The sequence below is a fragment of the Helicoverpa armigera genome, chromosome 9 (assembly GCF_030705265.1).
Source record: "Helicoverpa armigera isolate CAAS_96S chromosome 9, ASM3070526v1, whole genome shotgun sequence".
Taxonomy (NCBI): Eukaryota; Metazoa; Arthropoda; class Insecta; order Lepidoptera; family Noctuidae; genus Helicoverpa; species Helicoverpa armigera.
Window position 1 is genome coordinate 8068281 of NC_087128.1, and position 15829 is coordinate 8084109.

At 35.6% G+C, this 15829-nt stretch overlaps 1 protein-coding gene across 1 annotated transcript; it reads right to left on the reverse strand.

Moving 5' to 3' along the window:
• Positions 1–3912: 3912 nt before the first annotated feature.
• LOC110369990 (heparan sulfate glucosamine 3-O-sulfotransferase 1) lies at positions 3913–15330 on the reverse strand. The gene is made up of 7 exons (XM_021325674.3): positions 15085–15330; positions 13051–13219; positions 8385–8531; positions 6975–7190; positions 6440–6660; positions 5980–6137; positions 3913–5785 (listed from the first exon to the last, which is right to left on the reverse strand). The coding sequence occupies exons 1-7, from the start codon at positions 15180–15182 to the stop codon at positions 5580–5582; spliced, it is 1215 nt and encodes a 404-aa protein (XP_021181349.1). The 5' UTR covers positions 15183–15330; the 3' UTR covers positions 3913–5579.
• Between the last annotated feature and the right edge of the window lie 499 nt (positions 15331–15829).

The window sequence follows — 15829 nt, forward strand, 5'->3', positions numbered from 1 at the left end:
GTTTAAAAAATATAGTAGGTACAGTTTTCTTCATAGGTCATCGACCCTAAAAGACGTTACTCGGGGAGATTGATTTGCAGTAACACTATAAGCTATCCGATTTAAGAGTTTTTAATAAATAAATTAAACAGTAACATCGTTTGCAGTCAATAACTTCGGCCATTTGGACTTTCATGGGCATGACGCGAGATGCAAGTCTGCACATTAAATGCAGTTTATTAGTCGTAAATACTGAATTGACTGACAGATTGCTCAGCTGACATTCTTTTATAGCTTGCCATGTCTGGATGGACGACCAATCCAATGAAGTATGGATGTACAAGCAAAGCAGCAATGTGTAACTTCTCGATTCGTCACCATTTCAATTTTTGTCTTATTCAACATTTAAGGATCTCGACCCCTTATCTTTTGATCATATTGTATTTATTATATTTTAGAAATTTTATTTTAAAACGACGTCTTACATTTTACTTTTGTAAAAAACAAACTAATACTTAGTTTTGTAGCATGTTCTGGATAAGATCCGAAGATAATTTTGCTTATCACCAAATTGTAGCGGCTGGGTGCAAATGACACATCTATATTTAGCATATTTAGTGAAACAAATGTATATAGTTGTCTACTTACCTATATTTCCATGCCATTACAGTTAATACCTCCAACTAAGTGTTATGATCGCTCGAGTCTGGTAAACCATTGCATGGAATTTTAATGAGCCAGTTTCGGAGTGATTGCCGTCTTGGTTCCTATATGGCCTCACCATCAACATATTTATACATTTGGCATTTATTTTAAACTCAGTAAATGGACTAGTATTTAGTTTAGAAATTATTTGGACGATGTTATCATATCTAACAAAGAATAATTAGGTATAAACATGTTTATTTTAGAAGAATGTATCTAGTTCACAGACAAAGAAAACATTTATATTACAACGAAGTCTTGGAAAAACAATAGAACTAAGGTCCAAAAACAGTTACTTATTCAACTTTCTTGTATCAATTTTATTATCTTCAATCTAACATTCATAGTTTCATACATACTTATAAGTTAGCCTGAAATGGCTTTAATGTACTGCCATTACATTTATTTGATGGCAGAATTAGGCTTAGTAACTTGATTTTTCTGAAATGTGAAATCACTTTTCTTTTTGAAATAAAAGATGCTCAATGTTTTATTTGTCCATTTATTTTGAGAAATTCTAGAACCAACTTAATAGCGATCTCACACAGCATTAGTACTTTCAGGCTTTACCTGAAAGTACTTTATTCAGTCTATGAAAAACGCTTATTACAACTTACTGATTAAATGTCGGACTTACCTTTGATGCCCGTGGGCTGTACCTACTAAGGAATCGTAGGTAGAACCAATTTTTGTAACCAGCTTTTCAATGGAAGAGACATGTATCTTTAAAAAAATACACCCACAAAATCATCTCTGGTAGATTGCCTAAAAATGCTCGGCAGATGTTATGAGTTACTGGAAATTGAAAATTACTTTTGATCTTATTTTCACAGCCACCATTTTAAAGAAAAACTAAAGTACAGGGCTGGTAGAAATCAGGCCAGGCTAGAGAAACATCATAGCGGACTCCGAAACAGCGCACGTGGCATTTTCGAATCTTCCATCCATAGTAACACCATACCGTTGCCTAGCAACGCAAACACTATTGAATATTTATGACCAATATTTGGAAGTAAACAAACAAGCCTGGCAAGTTACTTTTGATTGACTTCCAAGAACGTGGAGTTGTTAATATTGCTACTTCGCCCAAGGGAAGAAGAAATAAAAAACTTGTTCAGCGCCTTCAGTTATTTGTTTTACGGACCCTACTCAAGGAGGTTAGTTATTTTTTATGTGGTCAAATATCAATCGGTAGGGGCCTCTATTTGCTGTAACCGAGGGTTAAAAGGCCAGTACCTGTGATCGATGTTACTCGTTGACCAGACTAGTAATTTTAGGGTCAAGAAAATTTATGCTTTTGCTAGACACTATTTTATTTCAGGGATCTGTTTGATTTATATGCGACCTTGCCAAGAACTCGTTTATAAAATATTATGTAGGCACCCGTTCGTAGGAACGTATTTATTAAGTTCATATAGTTACGTAGATGAAAAGTAGTTTACTATGAATCTGTGAGTTTCATTTTTAGTAAACAAAAGACGTGCGCCTAGCAACAAATATTGTGAGACTGGTCAAAGTAACTTACAAGCAACTGAAACCGTATTTTCCTGTAAGCTAGCAGCCAGTAGGTACCAAACTAAAGGAAGCATAAAAAGGAAATAAAACTAGGTACGTTTGCTTCGTATTTTATTTATTGAAGATGTAGGTACAATGTAACTTACAGAAGGGAGATTTAGAAGATATTTACAAGGTGTTAAGGTAACATTTAAAATTTATTTTAATACTTTAAAATATCCGTGACTAACTGTAAAATAATTAAAGAAAGTAAACCTTCAAAGTAAAGTTAAGCTGAGAAAGTATTAAAAAGCGAAACGTAGACGTGTAATAAAATAGTTAACAATTTGTAGTAATATAAATAATATTCTTTAGAGTAATTTTCATTAAATAACTATAAAAATTATTGCCCTAATCAAAACTTTAACTACATCTTATGAACGTGCACAACATTTAACAGTGATTAAAGTTATCTAACAACTAGTGAATTACCTAAACAATAAAGATTCTTATTTAATTAAAAGATTAACTTAATATAGATCTTACATTTAAACTTAACTATATATTATTGAAATTTTTGATATGTTTGATATTCTTGTTTTATGCAACTCGTTGGAATTCTTCAAGTACAGTTGTGAGCGAAAATAAATTGACAAATTTTATATGGATGTTTGAAGTGAATTGATCTACCTAATTACATGAATATATTTGTATGTTTCCGTATTATTTTAAGACAGTCTGAGAAAGTTTATATATTTTTTTACAAAACTGTACTTGAAGTAATTCCGACAACCTGCAATAAAATACGCAGCAAGTGCTTTTATAATTCCCTTGTAAATATATTACATTTAATTTTTAATAGGTTACTGAAAAATCATCACGAATATCATCGTAAATGCGCCAATAAAAGGGACAATAAAAACATACAATATTCGTTGATTCTGGATTTTGGAAGCAAATATTCTACTTAAAAATAATTTCACCCTTGCACCGTTTCGCTTCGATCCGACTCAACGTTGCGGGTAGGTGGTCGCCTGCCAAAGATCAAGTATCTCCCGACAAGATATGAAACACTCAGACGTGACATTTAAAAGTAGGTAAAAACACCAAAAATATTTTTCTTGTAAATACGTTTCGAACACGTTTTTGTAAAAGTCGTAGCTACGATATATTTTTTATTGAATACAATTGGAATCGTATGTGTATGAGATGTTTATCACGTGTATTCTCATTTGAAGTAATGTATCCGTTAAAGTGCTCTGGCATTATTTTTTATCGAAATGGTTCATCGATAGTTTATTTATTAAACTGTTTGAATCAATGATGTTTTATTATTGACACCATTTTATATTATGTACGTTTCTTTTTGTGTTTGACCCTAATGCAATAGCGCGTGGTATTCTTTGATAAATGGTGTGGGTATCTTGAACATATTCTGATACATATATTCAGATCTCATTTATTTATTTTAGTCATAGTTCTATTTTTGCGATTATACTGCGCGAATCAAGGATATTTAAGTTGCTACGCATCATTATAGTGCTACGGCGTAGCTGTCTACGATGCTACGGTCGATGGTGATCAAGCATTAATTTATCGAGATATGTATAACTTAAGGCTTGGTAAATGTAGTATAGTAAAATACTTTGCTTCATTCCTACTCAATATAAAATACATAGCAAAATGACAAGTTCGTAAAATTTTGGTAACTGTATACATTTTTGGTTATACATATAGATCGACTTTCAAGTTGTAAAGGGTTTGTATAATAAAGATAATTTTCATTTTAAATTGCCTATAATCACCGAATAAATTTCACAAATAGGACAATATTACTCCTATAATGTGGACATAATTAGTTGAATCTGGTATCATTTCAGACATAAACCTGCCCCGTTATTGTGTAACTCAATACCTTTCCATTTCAATTGCGATACCTATAATTTCGGGTATTTAATACATGCGTAGTTGCAACTTCAATAAGATAAACGTACCTACATACCCAGCAATGTGTGTTAAATCCCTCGGGGCAGGCGTGTCAGTTGGATATCCGTATTAACTTAATTGGGGTGCTGGTGTTTCATATATTACAAGATACTCAAAGCTTTAAAAAGCTGTGTTCAGGGCTCGCCGTCTCGCGTATTACCTATGGACATTTTATGCTAAATAGGTATTACTTAGACTTATTCAACTAACTCTTCAGTCTTGGACGTTACACTTAAATAGAATACTTCTAAAACCCGCGTCGAATTTATATCTCTCCAAAACTTGTAAATAAATTAGAGTCTGCGTTTAATTCTATGGCGTAAATGAAAATACACCAAAGATCATGACCACTACAAGCTATACACACACAATGCTGTAGAATATTTTGATCGTATTTTATACACCATGTATACCAGTGTACACAAAACACTTTAATATTTCGACTACGATTAAATTTCTTTGCTGAAGTTTATTTATTTGAATAGATTAAGTATCTAAGATTTGGAAAAATCACATTCACTAATAAATGAAACACATTTAGGACAACGCACGACCAAAATACGACACCTAAAGTATTAAGCGAAAATGTACAACACTCATTCACTTTGAACGTAATATTATATAGTTCAGTTACATTTAGTTCATACTTACACCTATATAAAATTCATTAATTCTAACAAATGAAATTATCACAAATATTAAAAAATTCACATTCTGTATAATAAACGCTGTATAATTAATACAATACTTAATTATATATAAAAATATATTGCTCAGGGTTTCAGTGGGTCGGTCTATCAAATCAGTGCTTTAAAGATGCCTGTGGAAAATCTATTCAGAATTTGTTTATGAAATAATAATGATTTTAAAATCTTAGAAGATCTAACCTTAGGACTCGGCGAATATTTTTTTAAGATGCTCTACTGATTTTATAAAATTTAGATTAATGATATTAAATATATTTGTATGTTCGGAGTTTGTAAGCGAGAGTTTATTCAAGTTATTCCTGTATTATAAAAGAAAAGTAATTATTGTGCATGAAATTAGCGTGTCCCGAGGTTAAATACCGAAAGATGTAAATTAAACACCACATAACCATAATTTCAAGTTGTTCCCTTTCTTTAGACGTTCCTTTCATTCAAACTTATATTAGAATTACGAACGACCGAAACAAAATCAATTAAATAAATTGCCTAGATTAAAATGTAAAATGTCTAATATAATAAAAATTGCTAGATATAAATAAATTATCTCTTCGGGTTTCTTATTCTATGTTACGCTATTATGTATACATAAACGACTTTAAAAAATTTACTGACTAGTGATATGTATCATGATATGTATTTGATATGTTGATCACAACAAAGTAGTGTGGTCATCACATAGGGGTGATGACCCTTATTCTAACTCTCTTCTTAATCTTCTGGCCAGCCCAGGTCTTCACCAATGAGGTCGTAAAACCTCTGGTTATGCTGGATGAAGAACTTCCTAAGCTTGGTGACGACAGCAGGATCGACGCGAGGGTGCTTACGACCTTTCGTTTCCCGAAGGCATTTGTCTGTGGTGTCGTTTCTTAGGCAATAAAAGCCTTTGGTTTCGTTGAAGTAGAAATTCTTTCTTCCTGTTTGGAAAGATATCGGAACATTGAAAACTTGGATGAGTTCTTAAACTATTTTATTTATTCCTAATTTATTTATTCCTAATATCTAGACTTTTCTATGCATTAAGCCTTGACCCTTTAAATATCGATTATTCATTATCGATTAGACCTATCAATAAGCATACAAGAAAATTCTATCGCATCACAAAACTTACCAATCTTATGCTCAAGTCCTAGGAACTTCTCAATGCGCCTGAGCTGCGGCACCGGGTCTTCAATGAGCAGGTCTCCGTTGACCACAAGGATTTGTTCTCGAGGAAACACTTCCAGCCACCGGTGGAGGTACGCGTGGTACAGCGAAATAGCTATTGGCCTGAGGGAAAGATACTCTATGAGATACTTTGAAGAATCAAGTGTAGTCGGATGATTCACGCTACGCCCCGGCTGGGGCACGGTCCGGTCGGGGTAGCGTGAATCACCCTAAGGCGTAAAGGTTTTTCTATTAGTCATGCATCGGGCTAAGATCAGAAGCAGAAGTGATGATAAATAGTAGAAATATTCTTGGGTCATCATTTGAGACATTACTATTTACACAATGTAATTATTTACATAATCTAAAAATATTATTATATACCCATTCCCGGAAACTTTTGAAAAAAATATGACGTTACGTACCTGTAAGCGATATTAATCGATCCATCAGGTGAGATAGCCAGATGTTCGAAAGGCTTGGCGGCGTCAGGTACCGGGTGGGCAGCGATCTGAGGATGCGCGGGCGCCGACGGTGTGGCGCGGCTGCGCAGTTGCGTGTAGTCGGATATCGCGCGCGTCACTGGCTCCCGGACTATGAGTAGGAGACGCACTGAGGAGTTCATGGCTCTGACGCGTTCTGGTACCTTTATTATAAAGAAGAAAATATGTTTGAAGGTGTATTTCGATGGATTTAAAGCCCCATCTTCACTAACTGCAAATTATATTATTACATGTACATTATAATTTATTTATATGAAGCTAATCTCAAATGCTAGTAATGTCAATTGCAAGACAATTTATGGATCGATTACTGTAATTCGCAGTAAGACCGTTATATAAAATTCAATAAGTGTGTATTTTATAGAAAGTATGAAGACAGACTTTGGGACTCAACTTCAATAATTTGCTACACCATAGTGATAAGCCGGCTTTAGATCAAAATGTTTAATATTCTTACCTCCGGAGTAACAAAGTAACTGGGGCTCTTCTCTATCGTGATCTGCCCTTTGAATGACAATGGCATTTTACTCCGGTACCACTCCAAGCCTAGTGCGTAGTTCTCATCTCGATCGAAGAAGTGGACTTCACCAGATGCTTTTTGTACCATCGGATGTAGGTACAGCATCTCTAGTAGCGCTCGGGTGCCGCATTTTCTGACGCCTATTATAAGAGCCTGTAACAAGATTTTGGTTACAGTACGGAGCCGATGTTTTTCATACTAGGAGCGTTTTGAATTGCTGCCATCTGCAACTGCCACCGCACATGCCGCGACTGCATGAAGTCGGTCGCAGCTGCACTACTGATTTGTATGTATTTACATGAGACGTTTTTGGATCGAAGCGGCAGCAACACATGCAGTCGCTGTCAGATACGGCAGCAAGAATTCAAAACGGACCTTTAATCACTTAATAGTGTTTCGGAGACAACCTACTTACCTTAAAATATTGCCGAATAAATTATTAGAAACATTGGATTGTAAGAATACTAAGGTCGTATTTCAAAACAATTTTCGTGATTGAATTTGTCAGAAACATCAAGTTATTACTACTGTCAACTAAATAATTTAATTTAGTTGTTTTCTGTATATTTTGCTAATATAAAATGACAGGAACAATAATAGGCGATAATAAATCAATTAACTATCGTATCCATCACTCCAATCTATCCATCTGATAGTTATAGTGAGCTAGACAACCCCAGGGAATGTTCGTTTTCACTCCACAGGGAAGATCAATAATTGAAGTTTTTATTAGCCTTCATGTACCAATAATAATCATAATGGATCAAACCACTTATTTATTTAAAACATTACAAACGTAGTGCTGATTTTGTAATAATTAAATAGGCAATTTTGCTAAAATGCAACTCATAATGTAATCATTAACAGAATAATGTTAATGAGTTACTAATTACTTAGTATTTGCGTAAACGTGTTAGGCATTCATTATTATTTTACAAATCATTAAAATGTGATATTAAATTAATAATTTGTTTAATGTTTTAATTAGTTTGCGTAGAAATTGTTTAGTTAATTGATTATTCTGATAGCTTATGGCATGGCGGTCAAAAGTTTATCACAAATTCATTAGAATATAATATGAAATCTCGGGACCTATTTCAAGATCTCTTAATTTAATATAGCGAGGCTCGTACAGCCTCGAAAAGATTTCATCTTTTTGCAAAATAGGTACAGCATAATACCTTAAGCTATAGTACAATAATAAACTGGTAGTTAGGCCTGAAGCACGGGAGAGGTTTTGTTGCGAGAGAACTTTTGTGTAAAACCGCGCCCGCCTGAAGCAGTTTCAGACCTTAGGCTCTAAGTTACCCCTTAAAACAATAGAAACAGAAGAACCTCTCATGTTACCTGTGGGAGTCTGCGTGCCGGTCTAGGTTGCCTGGGAGGTCGTAACCGCTTGCGCAGTGCCATCGGGTGGTTGATAGTTCTGGTGTTGCTCTCTTGGCTCTGCAGGATCTTACGCCCTTCGCTGGCGGCTGATGCCATGCTCGCCGCCTGTTCGTGTATTAGGGCCATGAGAATCTAATATAGTAAATGCATAGCTAAAACTAGGTACTAATAGAAAAAAGTTATTACACAGGGTTGATACCAAGTAAGTCATTGAATAAGAAGTTGTCAGATAATACTATGGCATTGTTACCCACTCATAAACCTATATTTTGTATCATAATAAACACAAAGAATTCTTCGACATCTAAAATATCCCATTTTGCATTTCAAAAGAAAATAAGAATAATATAAGCGAAGTCCTTTGGTTGAATGGTCTAAGATGATATCGCGACGCCTACGCAGTAACAACTTTCGTAGCTTATCGCCGGCGATCAAAAAATACACGGCTTTAAAAAATATCAAGATTCCTCGTTCCGAAATCCCATTACCGTATAGACGAAAAGGCAATGAACTCTGCGTTACCCTTTCCATATTTTGTGAATTATTTGCATACATTTTTATTTTGGCTTATGAAAGAATTATGTGAACCGCGAGACTGCCAATAACAGGCACGTTATTTGCGGCGGTTTTTAGGAACGACATTTGAAAAGTGCCGTCGTATGCCTTCCATGAAACAGGTTACTGATTAATGATTTAGAGATCGGGTGACACTGTGCTAATATTAAAACTCTGTAGAGTGTGTTTGTTTTCAACGCATTAATTTCAGGAAATACTGGTATCATTTGAAAAAAATTTTTATAGTAAGATAGCCCCTTTACTGAAGGAGATTTTTTATCCGAGCGCATGTAATAATTACCACGATAAGCTTGTACAACGGCTGGCGGAAGCTATCTATATAGTAAAATATTGGGATACCTTTACAGCTAACCAGACCCATACTTCTCCATGAAGTACATATATTATGACGTTACAACTTCAAAACACAACTTTCACACTACCAGACTGACACAAACGGACAATCCACTACTTGTATAGTTACGAACGCTACGCCACTGAACTAACAAGCCTACGTATATTGGACACCTGAATAAGGTGATTCAATTATGTGATACCCGTGTTTCCCTTGCTAGCTTGCTTGTCTGTCACTGGTTCATTTGAGCATAGATTTGTAAACCAAAATGGTTGGTTAATGTTGATTTTGATTTGTGAATCATTTTCTCGAAAAAAAGTATGTTATTCATGACTGTGGGTTACGTAGAGGAAAGATAACCACATCTAATGCTTTACAGTTTTGATGGCTTTAAAAGTTTATATGGTAAGGAGATGGCAAGTTTTAAAATTGGATTGGTTTAGAATTGGATGGCATTTTTTAGGATCGTCGAGTAATTTTGTAAGTTTTTATTTCTTTTACTTATTTTGACACAATGAAATTACCTTTCTGCTCACAAAAGCAACTCCCAACGCGATCGTACACAAAAAATATGTCAAAAAATACAAATTCTCAATACAGTTTAATTCCGGGCCGCTCAATTTTGATAGCAGAGCTAATTTACTCGTGTCATTGGAAGTGATAGATAGGCTGTTCCACTCCTATTACGTCACGATTTTGTGACGTCACAGATAAACGGACAGGATTCAAATGTCAGCCAATGTGTAGCAAGTATACGTCTAATTATTGATAATAGTTCCACTTTGTCTGCGTAATTGAAACTGATTTATTAATTCCTTTGATGAATTATTAGTTAGTTAATCATTAGTGTTGAATCGTTGCTTTGAAGTCGAGTAATTCGATATACCTAGTTATCTTTGAAGTTACTAATTGTGAGAAGGAAATTAAAAGGCCGAATGAAATATTACGGGACAGAACAAAAGCTCCGGACATTCATTTAAGTCCATGCTTTATCGCGTATCGTATTGCAGAGAGTAAAAACGTACACCAACTTGGTTACATTTTCCTTAAAACCGCATGATAAAAATTTGTCACGCTCCCTTCCGGCATTGAGGCCCAAGGCTATATACTCGAAGCTATGTATCTGTAGTACGTAATCGTTACTTCCACCTACTTGTTGATGTCGTAAAACTCGGTAACGTTGTAAAACAAGGGTGTCATAAAAAGGCCCGTGGTATGTTATCTGCGGCGAACGGTTCACAACATTAATTATGATTACGAGTCCCAAACAAATGCGTAGATACAGAAGACCAACTTTATAGGGAAACTTGACCACGAATAAGGTTTGCCATATTCTATCTATCTGTTGATTTGATTGCTAAAGATAGGATTTTTTCATTAGCCCAGCACAAGTAATAAAAAAATGAAAAAGATATTTATTGTCGAACTAATTTTTTACAATAGTTGAGGCCCTAGATCCCACACTAGTATTCCCTGCGTTGTGGGATGTAAGCTCTGCGTTCCGCCTGCATACGTTGTAGTAATGTAGTGTAATGTATGTAGTAGTAATGTCAAAATCATATCAATTTATAAGAGAGTAAGCAAAACAACGGATTGAATATTGGGAACAGCCTTTAAATATCAATACCATAGTTAAACGACATAAAATGCTAAATGGTACTTAAACATGGTACGTGTACAATGATTTATGTAATTACCATCAACCCCAATAAATTCAAAAGAACTACAGTACAAAAAGTTCGTTGACTTTTCACCGATTTGACGCTCGATAAATATTGAATGAAGCTGAAATACGTGGTTATTTTTATAAATATTAGAATTTTACATATTATTAGAATATATTTGGTGATTCTAAAAATGGCTCTAGAACTGACGTAAATGAATGAGAGAGACTGTCTTGTTTTTCAATGTAATAGTAATTATAAACATTAATTTAAAAACGGAAATAGCATGCACAAATTCCATATCTTTTCTAGTACTTTTGGTCTAAGTGTTTAGTGGGCGTTGTGCCTTCTGTAAAACAGTTTATGGGGTCAGTAGAGGTGCCCATGGGCTTGGCTACCACGCCTCGAGGCACGGCGAGCCACGCATGGCGGAAGTCAAGGCGGCTTGAGTAAAATAAGCCGCTTACCCGAAAGGGTTCGTTCGAGGTATGGAGGAAGAAACGATAGCAGAGATGCCATAAGGAAGGTAGGTCAAAGTAGCCAAAACGATCACAGTAACTAGAACTAACGAGACGTTCGGATTCCTTGTCCAATCAAAACTAATGTATCAAAGATTAGTCTAGATAGATTGGTGATTTTATTGAAAATAATCGGCGGGGTCCATAAAAGGCGTGTAAGGGTAGTGCTAGTTACTCACCGCTTTCTTAAGAGAGTTTGCGTTATGACATCTCCACTGGTCATTTTGTTCTCCATGGTCCGACCCGAGCTTACTAAGTTCGATACACTAAGCGCGTTCTTCGTACAATTTATAGTAGACGTTACGGGCTTACAGTGGGCCGCACTGTAATACGGTATGAGGTAGATCCTATCGGGTACATGGTGTGTTGTGAACGTATATAATGTAATGTCTCTCTTGTTTCCTATGTGCACTTACAGTGAGTACCTACTACATTATGCTTAAATCCCATGTGGTAGAGTGTAGATAGGAGGAACAAAGAAAGTACTGTTTTTTTTTAAGATTACGTGGATAAAATAAAATTTCTAATAAAGTTTGTCCAAAAAAGTTCGTCAGTCGTCTTTGTTCGTCAGTCACGTTTGTAACCCATAACTAACGTAAACTACATGAATAAATTATTCATTTATCGCTTTCCGATTTTTTTTACAAAGCGCGCGTGGGCTAGTAAAATATTTGTACAACCCTAATGCTTTTCCAGTGTACACAATACGTATATAAAAATACCGTGGCTATATTTGCGTTACTCCGTATAAAATAAAATACGATTTTTATCGCTGGGACGTGCGTTAAAAATCGCCGAGCGATACGAGTGTGATATGAAAAGGTGTTATGTGAAAACTGTTTAAAGTTTTACAAACACAATGAGCTGAAAAAATGTGTGTATCGTGCAAAAGAGCAATTTATATGTTTATAGTCACTGCAGTATGGCTGGTGTCAAGGCCGTTGTAGCCAGTGAGACGTGTATGAGTTTAGCTGACATTATTTTTTTAAATAATATAAAATTTTATACTTTTGTGGTTTAATTAGTTTCTAAATCGTGACGGCATAGACCAAAGGTCAAGTCGCATATGGAGTGGAGGCGAATCAGTATCGGACTCTTTGGAACTCCTTCGCACACCAAGGAAATATGTACTCTCTACCCGTCTCCGAATCCTACCTCACATACGACGGCTGTATTCAAAATTGACATTTCCTACCTGTATTAAGTACCATGGCTCATTTCTAGAGATCAAGAAGCGCCTGCTAACGGAATCAACACAGATTGCCAAGAGAGTTGGATGTCCTTAGCCTTCTCACGTTTCGGCCCGTGTAACGCTGAGCATTGGAAGGTTAGGCGAGCAATCGCCGGTGGGGGACTGGACGCCATAGATTCCCAGACCTCCTCCACTCAGGCGAGGTCGGAGTGCCGCTGGGCCTGTTTAGTGTGTATACAGGGAACGTTTATATCGGAGAGTCCCACATACCCCTCTCCCGGCCCCCGACGGGAGGGGCGTGATAGCAATTTTAAGGAAGGAAGGTGGAGGGAGTTCCTACCTGTATGCTGTAAAGCGCGCTGTCATAGAGCACGTGGAAGGTGAGGAACAGCGACAGCAGCGTGACGGACAGCAGGGCGGCCGCGAGCTTGGGCCGCGACACGCCCACCACCAGCACACAGTCTGCCAGCTCGCCCTCCGCCGGCCGGAACGACGACCGCGGCAACCATCTGTGTACAACACTAGTTTTAATAATAATTTTTTTACAGCCTTTTATCGTCCCACTGCTCCTTTCATACGGAGAAGGATTGAGTATTAAAATAAAATGAGTAATACTATAGTTTGAAAAATTACACAAAATATGAATTAATGCCTGGCTTTTTTTATGGGAAATCATCAAATGACCCTTCCCGCTGTAGGTTAGCAACGTGAAGAAGTGTCAGACTCTGATTAAAACCCGTTATGTATAAGAGCAGCGGTAACTCATTCGAACTATTCCGCAGCCCATTACTGAATGGCGTGATAATGAAATCTATTAGATTTAATTTAAAATAGTATCATTTTGCACAAGTCAAATAAACAATAACATTAAAAAGAGTTTTATCATGAATTGTGTCAATGCAGTAATTACTTAAACCCTGTTTCTTTAATTTTGGCTTCAAATCACTGATAACAAATTTATCATGGTCCGACCCCTGGTCACAGTTTGCTAGATTAGACACCGAACAGATTGGTGAGGTCGGGACGTCTTTACTCAAACGTACTTTTGACCGGTTAACAATTTAGGGTGCAGCTCACTTATCGGTGAAACTGAAAATAAATTAATCTATTGATTGAAAGTTATCAAAATAAATTATAGGTAACTCAAATAAGTTGATAAAATCTAGATTATTCTACATATTTAAAACATGCAGTTATCACGAGTTAAACTTTTGATTTCGGGACTTAACATCGTAACCTGTTATCATTGAGAATACTTTGTATTAAAAAGAACTTTTTACGAGTGCCATAAAAAATCCAATAAAAACTTTCTATCACTGAAATACAGAGACATTGTTGAATGTGATTTGTATAATACGACGTGATATTTAGCTCAAAGTGTGTGCATTTGTGTAAAATGCATTTACACTTCGCTTCTGTTTACTTTAAATCCCATCTAAAGACAAGGGCTATAAAACAACCACATATTTGCTGCCAGGAAAGAAACTAGATCTTTTAATATAAATCCTTAGAATATAATGTGTTATTATCTTCTAACCTCCTCTCTAAATTAAACAACGGATTTTGCACTAACATATGCAACCACTACACTGACAAAACATGTGTAATACGTAGTATGTGCCAACAAATTTAATTTAAACAAACAATTTTATCGATAGGTGTCACACGATGTCATTATTCGAACTAAACAAAGCAAATAATTGCCTTGTATCGCAACTTTTGTACCTACGCAACATGTTTATTTCATTTATCTACATACGTATGTGGGGGGGTTATGTTCATTCACAAAATATCATTGTTCACTCCCACTCAGGCGCGTGGGTTGACGAAATCCTTGAGTCTGAATTGTACCCAATATTTATTGTATTGAAAGATAAATATTGGCTTTTAACAATATTACCTCTTTTCATTTGTGTCCATCTAACCAATTTTGTTGGAAAAATAAGAATTTATTTTTTTAGATGTAAGACTAAATTCAGTCTTCAGTCTTGTCTCATTAATTACCGTCGACAGTGTAATGCAAATTAGCAAATTAGATGTTCGTCTTATATTTCACCTCGGTGTTTTCCCAAATCGCTTTTGTAAACAAGGTCAACAAACTAAGATAAAACAACGCAGTTAAATTCAGTAAACAAAACAAAATAGTCGATGATGTGCGAAAACAATTACTGATAATAATTTATTTACTGTATATTATGGACTGCAATAAACTATATGTATGTGAATATTTTTATCATGTTCTACCACATGGCTTGAAGACCCAAGTTCTAGATGCATGCTTTAATGAGGTGTATGCTTATTCAAATTCCGACTAGCTTAACAGTTGCACATCTTTACATTATAAGGCACAGTAGTGATAGTGATGTATACTTACAGAATATCGAGCGGCAGAGACTGCGAGCAACTCCTGTAAGTTGCCTCAGGGCGATGCTTGGTCGGCAGTGTGTGACTCATCTGCGCACGCGACTCCATGCGGCTCCCATAATACTCTAACACATCGTCACCACTATATTCTACGTCATTTCTAACTTACAAGCCATTTGCCAGAATCACAGTATTAGCTTTTCAATTTATAAGCCCGCAGGCTGTTTCTCATTTTCTTTTTGTGAAGATATTAGGTTTGATCTGTAACAAAGTATATAAGCATTTGTATAAACGTACCTACATTTTACAAGTGCGGAAAGTTTGAATGTATAGCCAAAAGTAATCATTTTGAACCGAGTTGGCCAGTTACAATGTCTTATCGATCTACTCTTTCTTTTTATTACGTAAGTAAGTATATGTATCGTTTTAACGTACAAAAATATAACAATTCTGTACTAAAATTGAACTAAAAACTAATAAATATTTAGCTGCACACCTCGCCAGTTTAATTAGTTTATCCATAACATTGTGCGTCAAACAATTCAGCATTACGTGTCTAAAATAAACACGCAATAACACGAAGCAAATGGTTCATAATAAACTTAACGCAACAATAAATATCTAACCGTGTAATGAAGCTTAAGTTAGTAATGACATACCATATTACATGACCTTTCCAGCGCCTCCTACACCTGTAACAACAAACGGACCAAGTGAAAATTACATAATTCCTCTCAGTATTTATAAATTAGCAT

Excerpts from the sequence above, each read along its gene's own strand:
- LOC110369990 (XM_021325674.3), bottom strand. The coding sequence starts at position 15,182 with ATGGAGTCGCGTGCGCAGATGAGTCACACACTGCCGACCAAGCATCGC. Across the intron at positions 6,661-6,974 it reads GTTACTTTGTTACTCCGGAG|GTACCAGAACGCGTCAGAGC; the intron begins GTAAGAATATTA and ends TTTATAATAAAG. Across the intron at positions 6,138-6,439 it reads TCGATTAATATCGCTTACAG|GCCAATAGCTATTTCGCTGT; the intron begins GTACGTAACGTC and ends TCTTTCCCTCAG.